This window comes from Periophthalmus magnuspinnatus, chromosome 12 (genome assembly GCF_009829125.3).
Source record: "Periophthalmus magnuspinnatus isolate fPerMag1 chromosome 12, fPerMag1.2.pri, whole genome shotgun sequence".
Taxonomy (NCBI): domain Eukaryota; kingdom Metazoa; phylum Chordata; class Actinopteri; order Gobiiformes; family Gobiidae; genus Periophthalmus; species Periophthalmus magnuspinnatus.
The window spans coordinates 990,421-1,018,281 of record NC_047137.1 but is presented as its reverse complement, the minus strand read 5'-3'; the positions used below and the strand labels follow the sequence as shown (position 1 = coordinate 1,018,281).

The 27,861-nt window shown below is 39.8% G+C and overlaps 1 protein-coding gene across 1 annotated transcript; it reads right to left on the bottom strand.

The window, feature by feature from the left end:
- Nucleotides 1–7: 7 nt before the first annotated feature.
- csrp2 (cysteine and glycine-rich protein 2) lies at nt 8–27,533 on the bottom strand. Its single transcript, XM_033976095.2, has 6 exons — nt 27,437–27,533; nt 22,790–22,902; nt 9,696–9,864; nt 7,218–7,347; nt 3,418–3,511; nt 8–1,312 (listed from the first exon to the last, which is right to left on the bottom strand). Exons 2-6 carry the CDS (start codon nt 22,899–22,901, stop codon nt 1,236–1,238), a joined length of 582 nt encoding a protein of 193 aa, XP_033831986.1. The 5' UTR covers nt 22,902; nt 27,437–27,533; the 3' UTR covers nt 8–1,235.
- Between the last annotated feature and the right edge of the window lie 328 nt (nt 27,534–27,861).

Genomic DNA, 27,861 nt, shown 5'->3' with positions numbered 1-27,861 from the left:
TGTGAGATGTCTGGACTGGTTTATTCTTACCACAACATTCAGTATACACAAGTTCATCAAAAACTGTTGGTCAACATACATTACATATGATTTTTTTTTTTTTTTAAATCCCATTCTAGCCTATTTTTAAAGGACTATGTTATTGCTTTGCCAGGAATGTTCCAAAATAAGGAACGTTTCCCTGCATCAGGTTTGTAAAGTTGTAGTGTACTGTTTTGTATCATGCTTTTGTATATTTATGGAGAATTGTCGTGTGTCATGGGCTGAGATTTTTACAGGATCATACTGTATAGGGTCCAGGAGAGTTCGCAAGACCACGCAAACATGCATAGATGACATAAAACCTCTTCAAGCATGTTTTTGATGAGGGAACAATCTTAAAACATGATAGAGAGCTTCAAAATTCAGATTTTGCATAATACAAAACATAAATTCTTGTACAGGTGTTTTCATTGCTTAAATAATACCCTGAAAAACATGCATATTTTCTGTGTGCAGGGTTTCCTCTCCACTGACCTGACTTGTATCTTGTCCTGGTGGAGTCTTTATAATATGCCTTTAGCTGGTTCTTTTGTTATCAATGCTTGCGTTATGTGTCTGATATTATTTGTTGGTAAGAAATGAGAGTGTAGCTTGATTATCTGCAGCACAGTTATTAGCAAAATGATGCTAACACATAGATGCTTTAACGTCAAGATAATGCACTGAAATAATCATTTATATGTTTAAAAATCAGCATATATGATTACTCACTTGGGCACAGATGCAGTGGTGGAAAGTGGACTGAAAAGTAAAAGTATTTTTTATAGTTTCAGGCCTACTGGAGTGGCTGAGGGTAAACTGATCAATTGAGTTCAGTTGAACACACATCTTAATACTTTTTAAATGGGTACTTCAGTACTTTTATTTAAAGTGCATTTGACAAATTAGCATATCTCTAATTCTGACTTGTTATAGTCAGAATTAGTAATATGTCCCTTTATTAAAAAATAGGAACAGTGTTAGTAAAGTCTTAAATCTAATGATATTAACTATGTTGTAGTAGAGAAATGAGTATAATCTGTCATCCGCACTTTTCAGTAACAAAACCACCACTGCATAGATGTAACAAAACAACAACGAAAAGTAGTTCTATAGCACAATACAGGACTTTTACCATTAGAGACTCCATGTTTGATTGGAATGTACATAAAATATATATATTTTTCTTTCTATTGAATGTGATGGAGGTTGGATTACTGAGCGTGGACCAGCGCACCAGCACCTTGGCCATATCCGAAGCCTTTAGGGCCGAAGTTCTTGGCATAACAGGCTATGGAGGAGATGAGATATAAGATAATTAGCAATTTACATATTTTTATATCATATCCTCAAAAACACATTCAGTTCAGTTTGCAGTCAAATGGCAAAAGATAAACCGGAAACAATAGAGAATATTACTAAAACATCATGTACAGTTTGGCCGCTCTGTAAAAAGGGGTATTCACTTCTTTTGGGTATTAACTGCTAACACATAACAAATTTAGATCACTATGTTGTGTTGTTGTTAGTATTAACATGTTTTATACATTTTTGTTTCATTTTTGATGTCCTAAGTCCCCTCTCCCTTTGCAGTCACTCCACCTTCAAAGTGTGCATTTTGTTAATGAAACTACTGTACATTGTAACAGGTTTGAGATCCCTGGATTACTCAAACATGCATGGATGACATCTAAAACCTCTTCAGGCATGTTTTTGATGATTTGATGGTGAACATTATAACATGGTAGAAAGTCAATTTTGCATAATATCCCCTTCTTTAAACTTGTCCAGAAGCATAAAAAATTGACACATAACTGAAATATGAACTGACACAGGAATGCCCAAAAGAATATTATTAGGTCAACTGGATTTTGTTTCTTTCTTCTTTCTCAAAAGATTTCTGTGGTCATCTTATTATTTTTTGACAATTGTTTCAGAAAGTGGTTCTTATATTTTTTGAATAAAGAAAAGTCCTCAAAATGCCACCTATAACAGGAAGCATGGAAGTCTTGTTTTAGATCAGGTTTAGACTTGGTTATAGAGCTTTGCTTATGCCTCTGGACTGGGTCAGAGGACATTTTCCTAAGGTAATTAATCCAGGCTGCAGATTATGGTGAGTTTGTCTCTTATTGAACACAGATGGGTTTAAACTTTCTCTCATCAGTTAAGCTTTCAGAAAACCAGATGCTAACTGAGTCATAGGCCATTTCTGTCTGGTCATATGTGGGTCAAATGTGGGTGTGCTGATTATGAATTGAAGCAAAAACAGCAATTTGAAGATAAATTTACAGCTATTTTTAATCAGACAGATGTATAAATCTTACACTGTATGCTTTAATAGGATTATCTGCTGTTCCTCGTTTTGGTCATTTTAGTGCAAACTAGGTACATTTGCAACTTTCTGGTCTAAACAGTCTAAAACTGCCATCACTGGCCACTGTGATTTTAAGTAGTTAGTGACATCACACAGGATTCCCCTGATTGTTTGTAATCAGAAACGCCTGGCTGCAAGCGCAGAGTTTGAAGGATTTTTTTTTGTTTTGTTTTGGATACCTGTTCGACCAAGTACCTGTCCTCCAGGTACTGCCCAGTTTATCAGCTCTGTTTGGAATGTGGTTGTGGGTAGAGTCTAGGTCAGGGGTGGGCAAACTTTTTGCCGCACAGGCCACAATGGGTTCTAAAATTTGACAGAAGATATATTTATGTACCTTAGAGATTTGGCCTGTAACATGTAGCAAAGCATGAATATGCAAGGTTCATTGTACAAATTGTTTTCCAAATGCATGAATTCAATTAATAATTAATTTATTAAATTTCGGTTAAGTGAACACATCAGAAAAACTTTAAGCAAGACTTATTTTAATATAATTTGGTCATGTTCGGGGGCCAGATTAATCGGCCGTAGTTTGCGTATGTCTGATCTAAATGTTTAGTCCCACTTTAAAGGTTAAGGTACGCTTACCCTCTGTGTTTGACCTGTCTTTGCTTTCACCTGTCAGGAGCAGTGGGACCCATCTCCAAATCTTGAGCTAGTCTTGAACAGGACTACCTTAGCTGGAGGATTGTACATATGGTGCCTGTTTTGGGTTGATAAGGGAAACCATAGAGCCCGGAAGAAACCCATCCACACAAAGGGATAACATGCACACTCCACACAGAAACACCCAAGAGTCAGACCTTAAACTTTGTTGTGAGTCGAGAATGCTAGTCACTATGCCACCCTGAGCACTGAACAATGTCTCTGTTCCTTTAAACTATAACTATTATCTAACAGTTATTTCACATCAGCTGCTTAATAGCTTAACTCTAGCAGTGTGATTATACTTTGTCCCGTTGACAGAATTAATCCATCATTCTTTTGATACTGTCCCTGATCAAACCTGAGCTGTACTGTACCTTTGCAGTAGATCTCTCCCTCCTTCTCCGTCTGTGTGGTCGACTCCAGGCTCTTCCCACACTTTGCACAACGGAAACAGTTCTTATGCCACGGCTACAAATAAAACAAACAAAATGGAATATAGTTCAAGAAAAAAAAAAAGTACAAAATGTAACGCAATTCACATTTAGACTAGTGTTGTCACAATAATAAAAATGATACAAAAATGTTTGAGAAAGCAGAAGATGCATAACCTTGCATAGCAAGAAGGATTCTCACTATAGATCTGAGTTCACAAACTCACGAGAATGCATCTTGAGATCCTCCCACTGTCGCAGAAGATTCATGGTATTATTTTAGTTAGTTTAGCTGAAAGGTTCAGATGGAGCAGAGGATGTAGAGGAGAGGGTCAGATGGAGCAGAGGATGCAAAGGAGGGGTTGAGATGAAGCAGAGGATGCAGAGAAGATGGTCAGATGAAACACTGGATGTAGAGGAGCGGACCAGATGAAGCAGACATTGCAGAAAAGAGGACCAGATGGACTAGAGTATGCAGAAGAGATGGTCAGATGGAGCAGAGGAAGCTGGGGAGTAGGTCAGATGGACTAGAGGATGCAGAGGAGATTGTCGGATGAAGCAGAGGATGCAGAGAAGATGGTCAGATGAAATATTGGATGTAGAGGAGAGGACCAGATGAAGCAGACATTGCAGAAAAGAGGATCAGATGGACTAGAGTATGCAGAAGAGATGGTCAGATGGAGCAGAGGATGCCGGGCAGTGGGTCAGATGGACTAGAGGATGCAGAGGAGAGGGTCATATGGAGCAGAAGATTCATGGTATTATTTTAGTTGTATCCAATGAAACTTTTACATTTCTAAACACATTTACAGCAGCATTACATCATGGTTTTGCAACATGAAGCTGACACTTTATAGACCATAAAGTTAAGGCAAGGAAAGGCAAGTTTATTTGTATAGCACAATTCGTACACAAGGTAATTCAAAGTGCTTTACAGAATAAGAAAGACATTAAAATCACACAAATCAAAACATAAATAATCACAAATAATCATCATAAATTTACCATTAAAAGAGAAGAGTGCAGAATAAAAACCTTTCAGTCATATGCACAGCTGAACAGAACCGTTTTGAGCCTGGATTTAAACATTGTCAAAGTAGAGGCCTGTCTCACATCTTCAGGAAGACTGTTCCAGGTTTTAGCTGCATAAAACTTAAATGCTGATTCCCCATGTTTAGTCCTGACTCTGGGCACCAGCAGGAGTCCGGTCCCTGAAGTCCTCAGTGTGTGAGATGGTTCATATGGCACTAACATGTCAGAGATGTACTTTGGACCTAGGCCATGGAGAGACTTATACACAAGCAGAGCTGCTTTAAAGTCTATTCTTTGAGCTACAGGAAGCCAGTGCAGAGACCTGAGCACAGGACTTATGTGCTCGTACTTCCTGGTTCTAGTGAGGACCCGAGCAGCAGCGTTCTGGATGTACTGCAGCTGTTAAACCCAGTCAAATTAGCATCACACAGAAAAGATGTGACAGCTTCATCAGCTCTTTACAGTATTTGGATAAACTTTTCCTATCACCAAACTGAGAGCCATAAAAACTCTGTCTGCACTGTGCTGTACCAGAATGCACAGAAGGATTGTGAGTTGGTCATACACCGAACATGTGGGCAAGCCTCTTTTAGCATTTTAAAATGCCTATGACAGGTTAGACTACTCTTTTCACATAAACGCTGGCTGTGTCTGAAAGTCCCCCCTAGCTCCTAACCCCTCATTCACTACAGAGCCCTCTTTAGCGGACTCAATAGTGCACTCATTCACAGAGTGATTCTGACACACAGCTCACTACATTTGGGTCATGTGACGTGGCGTTTAGGTGAAAAAAAATCTAAAGGCTAACTTCTGATAAAACTTGATTTCTGTCATAAATAATGATCCCATTGAACTAGCACTTGAAATACTGAAGTATTTATGGAGTAAATATAATCATACAAGTTTTCGTCAAGCTGGATCTTATGTAAACGGACTGGATTATACATTTTTAATTAAATATGAGAGTGTAGAAATTATCGCTCTTTTAACAGCTCTAGCTAAGATAAGAGGCTAACGCGCTGAACTTTACACCGCAATGGTTTAAGTGTGTTTTATTCATAATCAGCACGCAACATTGTAATAAACCAGCACTTCTTGCATTCAGTTGTGTTGTGACCAGTTAAAGACCTGTTGCTAAACTGTTGTTTTTCCAACTCCCCCAATGCTTTGTGGTCTATATTGACTGGTTTAGTGACCACTGATGCCCACTACTTTTCAAGGTGCATTGTGGGAAATTTTGACTGCACTATTTTCACCAACTAGACATTTGGACAATACTAAATATGGCGTGACCCCTAAGTAGGGAGTGGGGTGGACATTCAAACACAGCCATAGTTAACATCATCAACATTAACTTTTTTTCTATTATTATTATTTAATATTTTGGTCAAATCTGTAATTTTACTTCCTGGTTGGACATCTGCAGCAGATGTGACATGTGTAGAGGTAATTCCATAACTGTTACCTAGCAACCATAATATTAACAAGTACCAAAACTAAACGAAAATACACAACTGATACTTTGCAGCTGATGTCATCAACATCCCTGGGGGTGTGATGCTAACTGCAAGCACTGCTGTGTCTGAAGCTCTGAACCTTAAATTAGACTTTAATCTGAGCTTTGTTTTAACACAGTCTGACCATAAAAAAAATTATTATTTGGAACTAAAACAGGTGAGCTGATGTCTGCTGTTAAACAAGTACCTCTCATATAACATTACAATCACAAGCTAGCTAGCATTAGCACTAAAATTAATATTGTTGAAATGCAGATTTGTGTTCTAATACAGTGAGTTCTTGGGTCTAGTCATCAACAGAAATGATCAGTTTCAGTATTTGTGAATTTATCATTTGGATATTTCATGGCAAAGTACAAGGTAATCAATAGAGAAAACTGGCTCTTCTGGGAGTATGACATCATCACATTCTACAATCTGAAATCTGACAATATCCTACATGTGTGAACTGTTGATTCACAAAACCAGAGTGGCCAGAGCACATTTTCGTGGATTGAAAAAATCCTGTCCTGGTTCAAATTTCATCTTTTCATCTCTAACAAAAGCCCCAGACTCAGTTGAGGTCCGACCACATTCACTGTCTATTAACTGTATAATGTTAAACACAACTTTTGACCTACATTGAAAACAGTTGCATTTTGTTTCACTCAGGACTAAAAACTAAACAAAATCCACGTGTCTCAGAAAGACAACAAGATTATTTCAGATCTCTGTTAAACGTATTCTCTGAAAATTATATATTATTTTTTGGAAAAAGTGAATCTAGTTGTTCCCAGTTTTCTGGCTTTACATTTTTGGGAATAATTTTATAATTACACCTTAAAGATCAGCATGTTACCTTTTATTCTTTTGAAAATCCTGTATTCGACAAAAATAACACGTTTAATACATTTCATTTTAGTTTTTAAAGTTCTGAATCACCCCTCTCTTTGTCACTCCCCCTTCAGAGCACAACAACACAATCGGCATCATTTCAGTAATGAAAAAGTATTGCAAATTGCATCAGGTCTGTTAAGTTGTAGTATTGTTTTGTAGCCTACTTTTATATATTTAAGGAGAATTGTTGTACAGGAATCATGCTTAATAAACTATTTGTTCATGTTGAATTAAGTCTTTGTTCAAGCTTTGTTAAGGCCAATTTAAGTGTAATTATTAAAAAATGTTATCATTTTTTTTGCATAGAGTTGTACCCACCTTCCCTGCTCCCATAATCCTCTCTGCTGCATACACAGAGTCTCCACATCGAGAGCATTTCTCTGATCCTCCAAATTTCTGAGCAAATTTTGACGGGTTTGGGTTTGTGGTCGGTCTGTGAGACTGGGTCCTGCAGAAACAAGTTAATTAATGTTCATATTGTTTATTATATTAATTTTACCAGGGGTGTAGGCCATTATTCATATAGTCGATTAATCGGTTGATAGTGTCTAGCAAGTGAGTTAGCTGAAGTTGATATTTTTTGGTATTTGTATGTAAAAAAAGCAGATTAAACTCATGATTCACAAGTTTAATCTGTCTTTATATAAATGCATTGTTTCCTAGTACTTTTTTTCTGCATAAATAGTAGTTTTTGCATGAACACCCCCTGCAGGTGTAGCCTTGTGAGTGCAGTTTGGGTCAGATACACAGAGATACCTAATAGATTTGAGAGCTTTTGCCGCGCCCCCTTTTTAGTCGACTGCAGATCTAAATTTGACCTTACAATGTGATTTGATTATCTTATAATATCTAGTAGTGAACACAGATTTTAAATGTAAATATTTCCGTTTAATTTATTTTATATTTATTATTATTTCAATTTGATGAGCCATATTATTCAGAATCAAAGTCTATTCAAATGTGGATGGAAGAGAAAAGGCAGCTGTCAAATTAATCTTTGTGGCTAAATCATACATTTTATTAAGTACTTTTGTGGTTTAGAAATGAAAATGATACTAAAATGAAAATGATACTGAAATGAAAATGACACTTTTATAAGTTGTGTTTAGTGAATGATTCAGAATTATAACTACTAGCCAAATATTTTTATCCCAATTAGAAAGACAAATGTTAAGTGTGTAAATGTAAATGTATGTTATTCAGAGCTATCCTTTCTGCTATAAAAACTGGACTAAGCTAAATTAAACCAGGACTAAACAAGGGCTAAACCAGGACTAAACAAGGTACACTAGGGCTAAACCAGCACTAAAGAAGGACTAAATCAGGGCTAAACCAGTGCTAAACCAATTAAACAACCTGAGCTAAACCCACGCTAAACCAGGATTAAACCAAGGCTAAACCAGTGGTAAACAATGTCTAACCAAGGGCTAAACCAAGGCTAAACCTAGACTAAACCAAGACTTAAACCAGGACTAAATCAATACTAAACCAGGACTAAACCAGGGTTAAACCAGGCCTAAACCAAGACTAAAATAGGACTAAATCATGTCTAAACCAGGCTTAAAGCAAGTCTAAACTAGGACTAAACCGGGGCTGAACCATGACTACACTAGGCCTAAACCAGGTCTAAACCAGGTCTAAAGTGTGAATAAATCAGGACTAAATCAGGACTAAACCAGGGCTAAACTAGGGCTAAACCAGGGCTAAACCAAAGCTAAGCCAAGACTAAACCAGAAATAAAGCAATGCTAAACCACAAGTCCCAAAAAGGGCTCAAACACCTGGTATAAAGTGACTGAAATGCCCTGACCTGATATTCTTTTTCACATTTGCACACTGCAGGCTAGATGTTTGTCAGGTGGTGATTGTTATGAAAGAGGCCTTATGTAACTCCAGGGGCCCAAGCTCCTGATACAAAGAGCCTCATTCAAGGGCCACAGTGGCTGCAGTTACCCTTCACATACACTGTCCAGGCCCCAGGCAAATCTGGGCATTCCCTAAAACAGAGAATCAAAATATAGCATGGTTTAGATCTGGTTTTGATCTGGTTTTGACCCGGTTTTGATCTGGTTTTGACCTGGTTTTGACCTGGTTTTGACCCGGTTTTGTCCTGGTTTTGACCCATTTACAGGTTTAGACATGGTTTGAATGTGGGTTAGTCTTGGTTATTTACAAAATTGACTTTTGTGAGCTTTAAGCCATGTTAGAATGTTGTTGCCTTACCAAAAACATGGAACCTGGAGTTATGTTTTGAATCATTCACATATGTTCGATCTCTATTATTAGTCTCCATCACTAAAGCTCAAAATGCTCTGTTTCACCTTGTGATGTCATGAAGCAGTAATTTTCTTGTTAACAGGTACCTTTTACCTTTAGTTCAGTAGAGATAGGTAAAATTATTCAAATGATTCTAATGAAGGTGTATGGAGTTTAAAAACACAATGGACAACTTCCTGTATTACCCCATGACATCATAAGGTGAAACTGAGTGTTTTCTGTTTGAGAGAAGAACCTAGCCTAAATATGCAGGGTTTGTGTGTTACACATATGTGAATTAAACAAAACACAACTCTGGGTATGTTTTTGATGGGGATACATTGTAACATAGATAAGAAAAAGGCATAATATGGGCTGTTTTAAGTTGTGGTCTGATGTTGATTTGGTTCTTCTTTAATCCTGGTTTAGGTTTTAAAATAAAAAAAATGTATTCTTACTTCGATACCACAACACAAAAACGCTCTTAGATGATAGATGGAGATAATAATACAGATATGAATTTGGCTCACAGTGTACTCACTGAGGCTGCTTGATGCCCAGTCTCTCTCCTCTGTCCATGTTGAGTGTCCCGGCGCCCTGACCGTAGCCGTAGCCTTTTGGACCATACTTCTTGCCGTAGCAGGATTTGCAGTAGATTTCCTGGTCATGTATCGCCAATGTTGTACTGTCCAGGCCTTTTCTGCAAACCACTTTTAAAAACAAAAAGAAAATGTGTTGTCAGGCAAATAAATCTTTAAATTAAGTAGCAATTATAATTGAACATACCTGAATAATAGAACCTACCTGGGTGACTGAGGGATTACACAGATATAAGGTCATATGGTAACATAAAAAAGTACTACCATTTAATATTGAAAATTACATTCTATTGTCTAAATAAAGTGTGTTTTTTATTATCATCAGAAGCCCATTTTTTAGTATCAAACTCAAGTTTGAAATTTTAGTATTGTGACAACACTTGAGGACACATACACAATTTTCTCATTCTCAGTATATGGACAAGCCAAGCTCAGAACCTCCAGAATTCACTCACTGAGCTGCAGAGGCTGCACTAGCACTGATTCATGATGGCTACAGGTGCTGGGGTTTAGGTAGTGACCATTCAGATCAGAGAGAGTCCTTTTAGGTTTAAACCAACTGCATTTAAGCATTGAAACTGGCAACCCAAATGAAACATGTGAGGCTCATAAAATTTTTATGCGACATAGAGAGCTTAATTGCTTACAAATGAGATAGCTAGACCTGACCTAAAATTATACAGTGTAACATTTAAGATACGCTAATCATGGTATAACAGAGGAGAGAGGTGCATAATTTTCCTATCAGTGCTGAACCCGAAGCCTCTCATTTGCAAACCAGACGGATATGTTTGGAGCTATATTATAAGTTTATATCAGGCTTACTCAACTTGCGCCCTGGGATCCAAATCAGGTTCTCAAAATAATCTAATTCAGCCCACAGCCCACCTTCCACCTATTCTGGTTTAGTGTTTATTTAAAAGGTCCTATATTACACAAAATGGATTCTTGCCATGTGACAATGCTATTACCTCCTCAAAAACATAGCTGAGTTTTTTCTTTCATTCATACAGGTTTCATACATGTTTGAGAACCGTATTTCCCGGACTATAAGTTGCACTTTTTTCATAGTTTGGCTGGGGGTGCGACTTATACTCAGATGCAACTTATATGTGAAATTATTAAAATATGTAATTTCACATCTTCGTTATTGTCACACTGACAACTGTGCAAGGGCACTCTAGGCTTGTGTACCAGTATGACAGCCACGTGAAAGCGGCGCTTCATCTACTTCCGGAGTTGACAGATTTCAGAAGTGACACGGAGGTTATCTGATTCATTGTTAATATTTTACATTAACATATCAGACACTTATTCAGTTCTTTTGTTTATGCTTCATGTAGCTGAATAAATATGTGTTACGTTGACGTAGTTATCTGATTAACCTTTAATATCTTACATTAACATACCAGACCCGAATTCAGTTTGTTGTCTATGCTTCATGTAACTGAATAAATATACCGGTAAATGTGATATGTTAGCGTGCTGTACTGCTATTCAGCCTGTTGTCCTCTATTTTATTGTTATTATAACTTGTCTTTAAAAATAAAATGTCTGTTCTTGGTCTCTGATTTTTTTCTTCATTGTTATGCATTCGAATCCCGGGTTCGAATCCCACGAATCCACTTGCACAAGTTACCATCAAATGTGGCATATGCCAAGGTGACGCACTGTCCCTACTGCTGTTCAGCCAAATCATCAGCAACACTGGCTATGGATGCCAACTCAGGAATGGAGCCACCATCAGTCACCTCCTCTACATGGATGACATCAAGCTGTACGCTAAGAATGAGTGAGACATCGACTCCACACCACCAGGATCTCAAGCCTGAATGACATTCCAATGTCTGTGCTGTAGAAGTGTAGCCGGATGGTGACAAAGAGAGGGAAGGTAGTTCACCCAGAAGGGGTCTCCCTCCCAGAAGGGACAATAGCAGACACTGAGGACAGTTACAAGTACCTTGGTATCCCACAAGCAAATGGCAACCTTGAAGAGGAAACAAGGACCACCAAGGACTACAGATGTAAATTAGCATTTTGCTAAATCTGGTGCAGCCATCTTTTTAATGTATCTGCACACTGTCCTTCAAATAAATAAATAAATAAATAAGGAACGCAGCCACAGCCAAATACCTCTGACGAGTAAGGCAGGTCCTAAGGAGCTCAATGGCAAGAACAAGACCCAGGCAATAAACAGCTATGCCCTGCCAGTAATCAAATACCCAGCAGGAATCATAAGCTGGCCAAAGGAGGAGATACAGACCACAGACATTAAGACCTGGAAGGTGAAGGTATCAGTGGTGCCCGTGGTCATTGGAGCACTCAGAGCAGTGACCCCCAAATTGGAGGAGTGGCTACAGCAGATACACACACATATATACATATATATATATATATATATATATATATATATATATATATATATATATATATATATATGGCCTGTAACATGTAGCAGAGAGCATGAATATGCAAGGCTCATTGTATAAATTGTTTTACAAAAGCTAAAAATAATAATTAAATTATTAAATTTCAGTTAAATAAACACAGCAGAATAACTCACATTCAGTTTTATCGAGTGTTTGTTTGCATTTCATTCTGGTGTAATAATGCAAACTTAATGTACTGTTCTATTTCTCCAAGACCTCTGGGCTGCTCTCTAAAAGCATTTGAGAAGAAGTCAACCAGAGTTCACTTGATTTGCCCTGGATTTGGCGGTTCGGCCGTTCAAGGCTAAGCTAACAAGGTAAAGCTAACATAAACACACTATAAAACAGAAGCGTGTGAGAAGGAGTTCATGTGTGACTAAGGCTTCCCACATTTCAATGGAGAATAATAAAGGTAAATGTGGGATCTATGGCTTAACAATTTGGGAGAAACATTGACAAACATTGTAGTTAGATTTGTTTAAAGGTACAATATTACACAAAATGTGTGAATGAAACAAAACACAGACAGAAGACAGAACTTCAGGTACATTTGTGGTGAGGAAACAATATTAAAATATAGATCAGAAAATATCATAATATGGGCCCTTTAAATATTCTCAAAATGTGAAATTTGTTCAGATTCACATTTTAAATGTGTCCGGACGTTTTGACAGATACTGAAAAAACTAATGCAAAAATCCCATTTCAGAACATGTTTGTCCAGCCATCCATTTTCTTACGCTTATCCTGGGCCGAGTCGCAGGGGCAGCAGTCTAAGCAGGGACTCCCCGACTTCTCTCACACCAGACATCTTCTCCAGCTCCTCCGGTGGGAGCCCAAGGCATTCCCAGGCCAGCCAAGAGACACAGTCCCTCCAGCGTGTCCTCGGTCTTCCCCGGGGGTCCTCCCAGTGGGACATGCCCGTACCACGTCCCTGGGGAGGCATCCAGGGGGTCCCCTGAACAGATGCCCGAGCCACCTCAGCTGTCTCCTCTCAATAAGGAGGAGCAGCATTTCTACTCCGAGCTCCCGTGTGACCAAGCTCCTCACTCCATCTCTAAAGGAGCGCCCAGCCACCCAATGGAGGAAACTCATTTCAGCCGCTTGTATCCGCAATCTTGTCCTTCAAAGGTGAGGTTAGAACCACAGATTGACCGGTAAATCGAGACCTCAGCCTTTCCACTCAGCTCCTTCTTTACCACAACAGTCCAATACAGCGACCACATCACTGCAGACGCTGCACCACTCCACCAGCCAATTTCATGCTCCATCCTTCCCTCATTAGTGAACAGGACCCAGAGATACTTACTCCTCCACTTGAGACAAGGACTCACCACTTAGCCTGAGAGGGCAAGCTTCTTCACACTTGGCTGCAAACCGCCCCAGTGCCTGCTGTCTCCATGCCTGCTGTAGGTCCTGGCTCGACGAAACCATCAGGACAACATCATCTGCAAACAGCAGAGATGAGATCCTGTGGTTCTTTAACGGGACCCCCTCTAGTCCCTTGCTGTGCCTAGAAATTCTATCCATAAATACAATGAACAGAACCGGTGAAAAACACCAGCCCTAGCGGAGTCCAACATGCACTGGAAACAGGTCTGATTTACTGCCAGCAATGCCAACACAGCTCCTGCTACAGTCATACAGGGACCACACAGCCTTTAGCAAAGGGCCCCGGACCATATATTCCCGGAGCACCCTCCAAAGGGCAATATGAGGGACACAGTCGAGTGCCTTCTCCAGATCCCCAAAACATGTGAACTGGTTGGGCAAACTGCCATGAACCCACAAGGACCCGATGGAGAGTACAGAGCTGATCAAATGTTCTGGGACTAAAACCGCACTGCTCCTCCTGAATTCAAGGTTCGACTATTGATGGGATTCTCCTCCGAATACCTTGGAAGAGACCTTACCAGGAAGGCTGAGGAGTGTGGTTCCCCTGTAATTGGAACACAACCTCCAGTCCCCCTTCTTAAAAAGAGAGACCACCGCCCTAAACTGCCAGTCCAGCAGCACTGTCCCCGACCCCCACGCAATGTTGCAGAGGCGTGACAGCCAAGACAGCCCCACAACATCCAGAGACTTAATCCATTAGAATTTCGGGCCATTTTGGTGAAATTGCCTTTGTTCTGACCTCTCTAGGCAAGGCAAGGAAAGTTTAGACATTAAAATCACACAAACTAAAACATACACAATCACAAATAATCATCATAAAATTACCATTAAAACAGAAGAGTGCAACAGAAAAATAATAACCTTTCATCATTTTGTCATATGAACAGCAAAACAGAACTGTTTTAAGCCTGGAAAGTAGAGGCCTGTCTCACATCAGGAAGATTGTTCCAGGTTTTAGCTGCATAAAACTGAAATGCTCATTCTCCATGTTTAGTCCTGACTCTGGGCACCAGCAGGAGGCCAGTCCCTGAAGTCCTCAGAGTGTGAGATGGTTCATATATCACTAACATTTTGGAGATGTACTGCCATGCTAGGCCATGAAGAGACTTGTACACAAGCAGAGCTGCTTTAAAGTCTATTCTTTGAGCTACAGGAAGCCAGTGCAGAGACCTGAGCACAGGACTCATGTGCTCGTACTTCCTGGTTCTAGTCAGAACCCGAGCAGCAGCGTTCTGGATGTACTACAGTTGTCTTAAGAATTGTTTGGAGAGGCCAGTGAGCAGGCCGTTACAGTAGTCTAACCTACTGGAGACAAATGCATGGATAAGTCTCTCTATGTCTGGCTTTGACAGTATACCTTTGATTTTTGCAATGTTTTTAGATGCTAAAAAGCTACAGATGTTACTGATTTGATGTGGCTGTTAAAGTTCAAGTCTGAGTCCATTATTACCCCTAGATTTCTAGCCTGATTTGAAGGTTTTAGAGAGAGAGACTGGAGGTGACTGCTAACACTTTCTCTATGTTTCTGTGGGCCAAAGATGATGACTTCAGTCTTGTCTGAGTTTAGCAGAAGAAAGTTGTTTTGCAACCACACACTGATCTGTTGGATGCAGTGGCAAATCCACTGGTCCATATTCACCTGCTGCCAGTGAGACACAGACCTGAGTGTCATCTGCAGAGTTGTGGTAGGACCCATTACTGCTGCATATTAACTGTCCTAATAGCAGCATGTAGAGATTGAACAACAGGGGTCCCAGGATTGACCCTTGGGTTACCCCACAGGATAGGGACATTTTATCTGAGACACATTCTCCAATTTCAACAAAGTACTCCCTGTTTTCTAGACAGGACTTGAACCAGTTTAGTGCTGTACCAGAGATGCCCACCCAGTTCTCTAGTTTTTGTAAGAGGATCCCATGATCCACAGTGTCAAAGGCAGCACTCAGATCTAACAGGATCAAGACTGAGATTTGACTGCATCAGTGTTCAGGCGGATGTCATTTGTCACCTTGATAAGAGCAGTCTCAGTGCTGTGGTGGGTCTAAAACCTGACTGGAAAACATCGAAGGGGTTGTTAATTTGGAGAATGTTAATAAGCTGTTGGTAAACAACTTTTTCAAGGACTTTGCCTTAAAATGGTAGATTTGAGTTTGGTCGGTAATTGTTCAATATTGTGGCATCAAGACTGCTCTTCTTTAGGAGAGGCTTGATAACCACAGTTTTCAAAGCTCTTGGGAATGTTCCAGATTGAAGTGACATGTTAACTATACAAGTGAGTGGAGATAGGACACTGTTGAGCACAGACTAGAAATTTAGTGGGTAACACATCGAAGCAGCATGTAGATGAACTCAGACTGGTGACAATCTCTTGGACAGTTTTGTCAGTTACAGCTGCAAAGTGAGTCAGTGGGTGCTGGGTTGTTATATGTGTCGTGGAATTGATGGCATTTTTAATGCCCTGAACCTGGTCATTAAAGAATACTGCAAACTCATTACACTTAGATGTGGAAATTAGTTCTAATGGCAGCGGCACTGGAGGGTTTGTTAATTTGTTTACTGTTACAAACCGGACACGAGAGTTGTTACTGCAACTTCCAATAATGTAATAAAAATACCTTTCACTTGTTCTACATAAACTGTGGTTGTACATGTGCATCTTTTCCCTATAAATCATATAATGAACCTGGAGTTTTGACTTGCGCCATTCCTGCTCAGCCCTCTGGCACTCCCTTTTTTTGTGCCGTGACCGAGTCATCATTCCTCCATAGCACTTTCTGCTCATCTTTAACCATTTTAACAGCAGCGTATGTCTGACGTTGACATTTGACACAGATCACCTGTCTGCCTGCGCTCTTTTGCTAACTTAATTGCTCTTATTTTGTGACAAAAATCCATTTTCTGTTTGCATGTTAAAATCAACATGTCTGTCTGTGACAGTAGCAAAAATCTGTTTGTAAGCTATATTTTCGATGATGTAACTATATTATCATTGTCTTTTATCACTTTGTGTTGGCTTGGTGTTCTTGCCTTAACAGAGTTTTGGAAAAGACACAGTATCACTCAGGTTTCAGTTGAAAGTAGCAGTTTTTTCACCCTCTTCTCTGAAAGTAACTGTGGGCTTACCACTGGAAGTCACAGGGACCTTCCGGTGAATATACATGCTTGTAGCTCATTAATTTTTTGTTGATAGTTCCGACAGAGTTCGCAGAACGAATTCCTTTTGTTTCTTCCCCCAGAAATGTCACTGGGTCGTCAAAAATTTTACTTAAAAATTTAAAAATGGTTTACTTAAAAGAAAATCATAACTAAACAAATCTCCCAGCACTGGAAGAGGTAAAATGATTAAAAAACAAAGTAAAGAAGGAAGCAGCAGGAGCAAGCAAGGTTTGTGTCTGCACTCTTCAGAAGTAAGACAAATTAAAACGATAACCATTATTGAACCCTCAGTAGTATATACACAAGTTTGGGGTCTTTGTAAACGTAACACCCTATAATTTTACAGGTGTTAAAATGACTGTAAATATGTCTGGTAAGCATTTATACACTTTGGAACACACATAAAAAATGATTTTTCTCATCCTCACCTAAATGTTTTTGTTAAAATGAAGGTATAGAAAGTTCCAGTACATAACTGGGGACAAAAATACACTACATTTCAACTGACGATATTGTTGACCTCTCACATTTCAAATTTGAGGACAGTATCTATAAAAATTTGATTTTTACACTTATTTTATTATTAGTAAATCCAGACATTTTAAGGAGGGACTTTTGATGTATCCAATTTTATTCAGCTTTTCCAAATGGAGACTTTTGGAGAACATTTGGAAAAATGCAATAACTTTTGAATGCTTCAACCCACAGACATCAATGAGGGCTCTACTGAAAGTTTACACTTAGAGAAGCTAGGTGTAAGATAAAGATTCCTCTAATACTTATGTAAATTTATAAAGCATATCAAAACACAATACAAAATGTATATTTGCATATAAAATATAGCCAAAACAAGTGGTATGGGTCAAAAGAAATATATATTTACAAACTTCACAGACTGCAAATAGTGAACAAACACACAGACTTCAAAATGTAAACAAACACACAGCGCAAACTGAAAGCACTCATCATCATCATTTTTGTCCAGGCCTGTTTCATGAGTTTATTTTTTTTTAATAATTCTGTTGAAGCATGGTTGAAAAACATACTGACTTTCATTGGTTAAATTTCATAGAATTTTTATTTATTATTACTTTTGTCAGATTCAAGTTATTTCTGTAAACATTGTGAGTTTTTCTTTCATTAACTGAAGGGTACCAACAATTTTGTCCATGTGTGTAACTGTGGCCAAACTGGACACTTGACTGGCTAGAGGGACCCCAGCCAGACCAGGGTAACGACCGCAACAATCAATCAAATGAGTTACTTGATTTGGCAATTGACAGGGTATGCCCCACAGATAGCACAGAGTTGAGGGACATGCAGTGTTTTTTTGATGTGTCTGTGTCTCCATTTCAGGAGTTTGGAAAACTGTGGGTTTAGAGTAGTGAGGATGTGTTAGTTACTGAATGTTTGTACTGGTCAGATCAGTACTCTGCACTTTCTGTGTCTAGTCCACTGTCTCTTCAGGCTTCTGGGGGTGAGGTTGTTTGCTGAGCAATGCTTAGCTGCTAATGATTAGGAACACACCAGCGATGACACTGTTTCATTCTCTCACTCTGCTCAGGCCTGGAAGATGTGCTATCCCTCCTCCCTCCAGGCAGCTTGGTGTGTTTGTGTGTTGCCTGATAACAGTCCTGAGACAGGCTGCTTTCTCTCCCAGGCTGAGGCAAAGGCTATACCAGAATTGAGCTCTGGGCGAAAGGCCCAACAGATGTAGGTCTCATACGCGGTTGTCAGCGAGTGGTAATCACGCCTAGATCTAATGCACGTCCCTGTAGGCCACAATACCCCCTTGGCCCCGAGGCTAGGGCAGGTATACCTCCTGTTTTCAATGATTTGCGCAAAACAGGCATTATTGTTTCTGAATCTGGGGGCATTCGAAGCCCAGTTTTTCCAGTTAAAAAGCAATGTGAGCCTGGTGAGCCTCAAAAATGGCGCTTCACCATAGATTTGACAACTGTTGACAATTTATTTCTAGTTACTCTATTCCAGAGCCTCCTCTGAGTGCACTCATTCATGGTAAAAATGTAAGCACATACAACAAAATTACTTGAATTTACCTGAAACTAGCTTTACAGACACCTCCCACTCTGGGTCTACCCGTGTGTGGCTATCGCATATACGAGTGCCTTCCACCAGGGTGGATTTGCCGTTGTGCTGCAGCAATTCCCTCTGATCACTCCTATATACAGTGAGGCAAATAAGTATTTGAACACTCTGTGATTTTGCAAGTTTTCCCACTTAGAAACCATGGAGGGGTCTGAAATTTTCATCATAGGTGCATGTCCACTGTGAGAGACATAATCTAAAAAAAAAATCTGGAAATCACATTGTATGATTTTTTTTTATAATTTCTTTGTATGTTACTGATGCAAATAAGTATTTGAACACCTGAGAAAATCAATGTTAATATTTGGTACAGTAGCCTTTGTTTGCAATTACAGAGGTCAAACTTTTCCTGTAGTTTTTCACCAGGTTTGCACACACTGCAGGAGGGATTTTGGCCCACTCCTCCACACAGATCTTCTCTAGATCAGTCAGGTTTCTGGGCTGTCGCTGAGAAACATGGACATTGAGCTCCCTCCAAAGATTTTCTAGGTTAAGGTCTGGAGACTCACAAGGCCACTCCAGAACCGTGATATGCTTCTCACAGAGCCACTCCTTGGTTATCCTGGCAATTGGAATTAAGCCCAAAAAGTTCTATGTTGGTCTCATCTGACCACATGACTTTCTCCCATGACTCCTCTGGATCATCTAAATGGTCATTGGCAAACTTAAGACGGGCCTGGACATGTGCTGGTTTAAGCAGGTGAACCTTCCGTGAGGTTGATTTTAAACCATGACGTCTTAGTGTATTACTAACAGTAACCTTGGAAATGGTGGTCCCAACTCTTTTCAGTCCTAATCTTGTGCTCTTGCATGATCCCCGGTCTGCTAAAAGCTACGTGTCAAATGGTGAGTTCTCACTTCGTCGTAACCCAATACAATGTTGAGGCTGTTGTGTACCCACCTGATCCTAATTATGTTTCTGATTCTGACAATAACTTGTATGATCTTAAACTCAAAGTGAGCAATATTTCAACTCAGCGAGTTCAATATCATGTTCTGGGTGGCAGCTAATGCCGCAAACAATTTGATTAAACAAAAACAAATTTTATATATATATATATATATATATATATATATATATATATATATATATATATATATATATATATATATATATATATATATATATATATATATATATATAAATAAATAGGAAAAGTAGGAAAAAAATGAAAATTATAATGACTAAATCAATACTACCCATCAGGTTGCACTTTTTTTTTTCTTCTTTCATGTGTTACATAATCGGTATGACTAATCAGCTATGTTATTTCTGTACTTTATTTTGATTAGGTGTCATTTAGGTAAAGATTAGAATTGAGTTCATTAAAAATAAATGTGATTTATTACTATCAAAAGAGGTGAATTGTTATGGCATTCTTTGCCCTAAATCTTTATTTGTATTGTCATCTATCTGTTTGACCTGATTCCTAAATCCTTATGTGTATTGATATGTAATATTATCTATCTCTTTGACCTAATTTTCGTGATACTATCTGTTGTTACGCAGGGGTATATGTAGTGTTTGTTAGCGTACAAGATGATGTGTCTAGCAGCCTGAAGTCACTAGGACTAGATTAAGACTGTTAGGATTATTTTGATGGTATAAATACACTGTATGTTCATTTGTGGGCTGAGGGCGAGATGACACTCTCAGGGACAACAGCTCTTTGACAATTGTGCACAATTGATTCAATAAATCTGACTTTTTGATTCAAGACAACCTCTCTATTGATATCATATATTTTTAAGGTTTTTACTATTAAAAATTCCACAACTGAGGACATCCAATAGTTTTCCTCCATGCCCTCCTCAAACTCCAGAGTTTTTGCTTCTTCAGCCTGAAAGCATCCCTTACCTCCGGTGTCCACCACCAGGTTCGGGGGTTGCTGCCATGATATGCAACCCAGATCGTACAACCACAGCCGCATCGACACATCGACAATAGAGCCGGAGAACATGGCCCACTCGGAATCCATGTCCCCAGCTTCCTGCACCTCCCTCACCTCCAGGAGAGCTTCTGGAAGAAGCTCTCCTGGAGGTGTGAGTTAAAAACGCAGACATTCCAAATGGACCCTCACAGTGCACTTAGGTCTGCCAGGTCTGTCCGGCTTCCCCCAGCGGATCCAACTCACTATCAGGTGGTGCTCTATTGACAGCTCTGCCCCTCTCTCCACCCGAGTGTCTAAGACACGTGGCTAAAGGCCAGATAATGCAACAACAAAGTCGATCATCGACCGCCGACCAAGGGTGTTCTGGTGTCACATGCGCTGATGGACACCCTTGTGCTTGCACATCTTGTTTGCTATGGACAAACTGTGGCTAGCACAGAAGTCCTAAAAACAGAACACTGCTCAGGTTCAGATCTTGGAGGCCATTCTTCCCAATCACCCCCCTCAGGTGTCACTGTTGTTGTCCACGTGAGCGTTGAAGTCCCCCAGTAGAACAACAGAGTCCCCAGTTGGTGCACTGTCTAGTACTCCTCCCAGGGTACTAGACCCAAAGGCATGACCCGAAGGCGCAGACACGAGACCCTCTCGTTCACAGGGGTAAACTCTTAGACGTGGGTGCTGAGCTGTGGGGCAATAAGTAAGCCCACACCAGGGCAAACAACAAAGTTAAATCTGTCAACTGGACAAATCTTGTAGGAGTGAAGACGTTTCGCTGCTCATCCAAGCCGCTTCTTCAGTTCAGTTGACAAATTTAACTTCGTTGTTTGCTATGGATCAGACCTGGACGACTGAGTGTCTACACAGACAAGCCCACACCAGCTTGCCGCCTTTCCCCATGGGTAACGCCAGCGAAAGGAAGTCCAGCCCCTCTCAAGGAGTTGGGAGCCCAAGCTATGTGTGGAGGTGACCCTGACTATATCCAGTCAGTAACGACCTCCCGCACAAGATCAGGCTCCGCCCTTCCCCCAGCGAGGTGACATTCCATATCCCCAGAGCCAGTCTCCAACTGCGGCTCAGATCTCTCTGCACTGGCCCCTCATGTATCCTCCCACAGGTTGTGGGTCCATGGGAGGACGCTCCACGTTGCTCCTTTGGGCCGGTGCCCGGCTACCAAGCACTCGCTATCGAGCATCCATCCCAGGCCTGGCTACAGGGGCTGGCCTTGCTTTTCTACTCTGAAAGGCTTTTGAACTGCTCTGGGTATGCTATGGGTGACCCTACCAGGGGCATGAAGCCCCCTGACAACATGGCTCCCAGGATCATTCAGGTGCTAAAACACCTCCTCCACGTTAAGGGTGCGATTCAAGGAGGGGAGAACATGTTTGTACAGATTTAAACTAGAAAAACCTCTATCCCCCCAGATCCAAACTACAGGGTTAGCAGTTTTTATGTACAATATTCCATGGAGACACAGGGAGGACATCTGACACACAGGGACCTTTCAGAACATGTTTGTTCTGAAAAAGTTTTAGCGTTTGTGACCTGCTTATTGCATCCATTCAAATTACGCTCACAATTCATTTGCAATTCTTGCAGCCCCAGTGGGATCAGTCAAAACACGAAAGTGCACAAAAGACAAATAAAATTATCAGTTGAGAGTTATGTCAGATGCCCTTCCCTAACTCATAGTCATGAGCCTTGTAATTTTTGTCAAGTTTGTTTTAACCCGCTCTACCCTGTTTTTTGGGTTTTTTTTCACAATTTTGTCCATAAATCAAGATATGAACATTAATAACAAACCAATCAGATGCCTGCTCTCCCCAAGATCCCTTTCAACAGGTCTGCACTCGGAATTCCAAATATGGAACTCGGCTCCAAATTAGCCGCTATAGCTGCTAGCCTTAGATTGCTTCATTTGGCTGGAGCCGAACATTATGGATGATGTCACACTTCCTTAGTCCACTATTTTATACAGTCTATAGTCTGTATATTCACTGTACTACTGCTACTACTACTACTACTACCATTGCTTATCTGTGTGTTAACTGTACTCACAGCAGAGGAAGCAGCACTTGTGGAAGCTGAGGCCATCGCACTGGACCTCCTCCGCATGGTACACTGTCCCCCTGCAGGAGGCACACTTGTTTCCTCCGCCCCAGTTTGGCATCCTAAACAAATCAGTGAATAAAGAGAGAAGAAGCGGAAAATATTGTCAATAATTTTTCACACCGGACTTGTCCATGTGTTTCAGAAGGATGAAAAATGAGAACCATTGCTATAGCGATCAACAATTCAAATGTCCTATTCTAATGAGATTCTAGTGAAGGTGTATGGAGTTTAAAAACACAGTGGAGAATTTCCTGTTTTACCACTTTATGACATCACAAGGAGAAACAGTTTTCAGTTCAAGAAAGGAATCGGTATAAATATGCAGGGTTTGTGTGTTAAACAAGTCTGACTGAAACAAAATACAACTCCAGTTGTGTTTGTGATGAGAAAATAACATTTTAACATAGATTTTTTTAAATTGTGCAATATAGTAGGCCTGTCACAATAATTACTATATTGACCATCAACAGATGGAACAATAATTTTTGAGAGTCAATATTTATCGTGGGTACTTTTTCTTTATACTAATTGGACATTTTTGGTTATTCTTCTGCATTATGATAAAATTTGAACTGTAGAAGTTTGGATTATGAACTTCTATGATTCATTACAGATCCAAACTAACTACTTAAGTGTTATTTAACTGTTATTCTGGCACTTATTTATTGCAGCACATATGTTTTACAATATTGCACATTTAGAATACTTTTTGGGGATGATTCTGCTTTATGGTTTGGTTTCAATATTATTGTATATCATCTATATTCACTTCACCAATATATCGCAGTTCAAAATCATGACAGGCCTACAATATAGGCCCTTTAAAACAAAACATATATAATATTTTGTTGGGAAAAAAGTACTCAAAATTTTGCAGGAATATGAAATGTTCATTTGCTATTGTTTCTATAACAGCTATGGTCAGCATGTGTCATGATCCCAGTCTGTCCTGCCTTTCTGCACTGTTTTCCCCCTCCCTTCTGTACCTGAGCCTGGAGCTGGGCGGAGATTTGGGCTCCTCCCGTGCACACCTGCACCTAATCAGCAATCAAGCTGCAACTGGGGAGCCAGGACCTGACACTCAGCGGCAGATCTTCTGCGGATCCATTGTGGTACAACTTTGCTCGGCTCAGTTCATGTTTTTGCTCTTTGTGACTCTTTCTAAGTTGGATACTTTTACACCTTGTCAGATCCCGCTCCCTGGACCCTGCTCTCCATGACAGGTATGAATCTCACCTCTTCTGACCCAACTCACCTCATCTCAGACCCCACTGCTCACGTTCTACCTCTGGACCACGGCAAACCCCCGCTCTCAACTCCCTGATCGATCTACCTTCATTTGCACATTTAAAACTGTTAATAAACATTGTTAAACTTTTCCCAGAGTTCTGTCTCTTTGGTCCCTCCTGTCAGTCGTGATGACACCATGATTGTTCAGCCTGCACATTGCCATTAGGGGTGCACTATAACATTTTTTTGTTGGTGGGTCTGATCATAATCCACAGTATGACATTGAATTAATATATCTAAGCAGATGTAATATAAAACCACTTCAGGCATGTTTTCGATAAGGGAACAATGTTAAAATACGATGGAAAGCTACAAGAAGTTGATTTTGCACAATACCTCCTCTTTCAAAGAATTATTTGTCAGTTATTACATTTATTTGGCAGTATTTGCTTTGCTATTGTACCGTAAGTGTAAAAGGGCGGTGTGCAGTGCATTCCTTTGGGCATTAGTCTGTTCTTTGCTCTCTCTCTCTGTGTACTGAGTCTATTGTGAGGCTCTAGAGTAGAGAAAGAGGGAGAGAGAAAGGGGTTGAGATCAGCAGGGGTGGATAAGACAAAGATAAATAGATGGGGAGATAGCGAAGGGGTAAGGAGAGGGAAGGGAGACACTGCCAAAGAGGAGAGAGACAGGAGATGGGACAAGGAGAGAGATGGGCGGCAGAGAGAGACAGATGGGGGATTAGAGAAGGAAGTGGAAATGAGAGAAATAAGTGAACCTGAAAAGTTGGTGCGTCTTCAAAAGGCCAATATTATGCAAAATTTTGATATGGTTATGTTTCCTCATCACAGACATACCTGGAGTTGTGTTTTGTTTCATTCGCACATGTTTAACACACAGACCCTGCATATTTAGGCTGAGTTCTTCAAACAGAAAATACTCAGTTCCACCTTGTGATGCCATGTGGTAATACAGGAAGTTCTCCACTATGTTTTTAAACTCCATACACCTTCACTAGAATCATTTGGATAATTTCATCTTTAGAAATGCCAAACTTTGAAGCTAGATCTTTGAAGCTAGTTTTAGCCTTATTAAAACTGCTTCGCTCCTCAGTGCACCAGAAGATATGGCTGCCTTTCTGGGTCAATCTCAACTAAACTTATTCAAGTATATTTTAAAGAGTGAAGTTGTGGGTAAAAACAGCAGTTTACTTAAAACTACCACTTCATGACATCACAAGATGGAAGAGAGCATTTTGAGCTTTGGAGATGTAGATAGACTAATAATAAATGATTACTAAAAACTTGTGAATGAAACAAAACGCAAGTCGGGGTATGTTTTTGATGAATATACAACCTTCCAACATGGCTAAAAGCTTACAAGAGTCAATTCTGCTTAATATAAGCAGACACGCTCCCTCCCAGTGTTGTGTACAACCTCCATTCACATCTGTGCAGTATTACTCCCTGTCAGTGGAAAAGTCCATAATTGTCATTGTGGTGAAATTATAACGAGAAGTGCTCATTCATCCTGTCTGTCTCCGCCAACACTCAGATTAGCAGAGGTGCTTTGGAAATAATCTTAACTTGACACATCTTTAAATTGGTTTAAGAATTGATGTTTTTGCTTAATATGTATATAACTGCAGCTGCTGTGAACTTTCTGTTAACCAGTCACTATGAGGCTTTTTGAAAAAATTGTATGTAATATTTATTAAGTAACGGTACTCTTAAAGGGCCCATATTACACTATTTTCTGATATGTTATAATGTTGTTTCTTCATGACAAACATACCTAGAGTTGTGCTTTGTTTCATTCACACATGTTTAACACACTAACATGCATATTTAGGCTGAGTTCTTCCCTCAATCAGAAAACACTTGCCTATCTCTAGCTGTTAACTTCTGAAAACCACCACTACATGATATCACAAGGTGGAACAGAGGATTTTGCATTTTGGAGATGTAGACAGACTAATAATAAAGGCTTACTCCAACATGTGTGAATCAAACAACACGCAACTGGGCAAGTTTTTGATGAGGTAACAACAGTATAACATGGCTCAAAGCTCACAAGAGTCCATTTTGTGTAATATAGGACCTCTAGGTAAAAAGTTTTGGTTACTGAGAGAATAGTTCATTACCAGACTTTTGGTTTGGTCTTGTCCTAGTTTGAACCCAGCGTAATGTACTTTATTCGGTCCTCATCTAGTCCTGGTTTAGTCCAGGTCTAGTAGAGGTTTAGACATTCCCAGTATTAAGAGAGACTAATATAAAACCTTATGTGGACGATATTACAATTGCTGGGTTTCAGCTGACACCACAACAGTCTATAAGCCAATCATATTCAGAGGCGCTGCACTTGTTCTTTACTGTATTAACAGTACTAATTCTTTTTAAATTGTTTGCAGTGGTCCATAGTTATTCCTTATTTACCTTATGCATTCAGCATCCTAATTATTCACCAAGTTAAGTTTATACGCTTTTCACAGCTCTCAGAGACCAGAGCGAAGTTTTGCCATGATGTTAAAGCTGACAGCAACTAGCATGCTGATGCACACTTCCTGATTATTGGGCAATAAAACTAGGCTTATAAAATACATCTGTACTGGGGCAACAAATATTTTACACAAATACATGGGGAAAGATCAGGTACAGTGAGTTCTGGGGGTCTACTCACATTGAAATGATTAAAGCTGCACTATGTAACCTTTCTGGTGGATGAGCTGCCTCCTGCTTCTATCCACTGTGGTGTTATTGCTTTGTGTGTAAGGTTCCACAGTATGGTTTTAAATGTATGTAGTGTCGCCACAGAGACAAGCAGGTGATGCCAAGGTAAGATCTGTGAAGAGGCAACCCCTCACAGTCAGAATGCTTCTTTTTCAAGGTATTTTTGAGCAATAAAAACACATGCAATTGAATAATGAATCAATCTATCTCTATATCTATCTGCATCTGTCTATATAATTCGTTATCTGTGTCTCTGTATCTATATCTACCTATCTGTTTATATTAACCTATGTATGTATCTATCAATCAAACTATCCATCTCTCCATATCCATCTGTATATCTATAGCCATCTGTCTATATCATTCTCATTATGTATCTATCTGTTTATATCAACCTATGTCTATCAAACTATCTCTATATCAATCAATCTATATCTATCTACCCCTATATCTGTTTATCTATAGCTATCTGTCTATATTATTCTCTCTCTGTATATATCATTCTGTCTATTCTGTCTGTATCTATCGCTCTATCTGAACAAAAGCAGATGGCAAAAACTCTTTTTAAACTTCGCTTCTATCCTCTTTCTCACTTCACTCAGCATGAAACCCTTTTGTGAAATTGAATCAACGTTACCTTAAAGTCTTGGCTGAATCCCGTTAAGTCCAGACGCGAGCCGGTTTATATCCGGGTGTTTGGTGAGTCCCGTCCCTCGCGTTAACCGAGCCGCTCTGACGCAAAAGTGCCACATGCCTTCTCTTTTCAACGCGTGCGTAAAAGCTCTGCGTAAAAAAGAGGCGGAGTCCTAAAAGGAGACCGTGAACTCATCATTGCTGCCTTCAGGGTCTGACGGGAATTTAGAGCGCAAATGCCATTTTTATGAATCATAAGGTTACTACCAAGCTGCTTCTAGTAGAAGGCACACGGTCAAATAGTATTATTAGAAGTAGCAAATATCAACCAATCCTGACCAGTCGCAGTAGAAAGCCCAGTTGTAGTAGTGGCAGAGATAATAATAATAGTAGCCTAGTAGTAGTTGTAGTAATAGTAGATGCGTGTGT

Excerpts from the sequence above, each read along its gene's own strand:
- csrp2 (XM_033976095.2), bottom strand. The coding sequence starts at position 22,901 with ATGCCAAACTGGGGCGGAGGAAACAAGTGTGCCTCCTGCAGGGGGACA. Across the intron at positions 9,865-22,789 it reads CAAGTGCTGCTTCCTCTGCT|TGGTTTGCAGAAAAGGCCTG; the intron begins GTGAGTACAGTT and ends TGTTTTTAAAAG. Across the intron at positions 3,512-7,217 it reads GGATTATGGGAGCAGGGAAG|CCGTGGCATAAGAACTGTTT; the intron begins GTGGGTACAACT and ends TTTTATTTGTAG.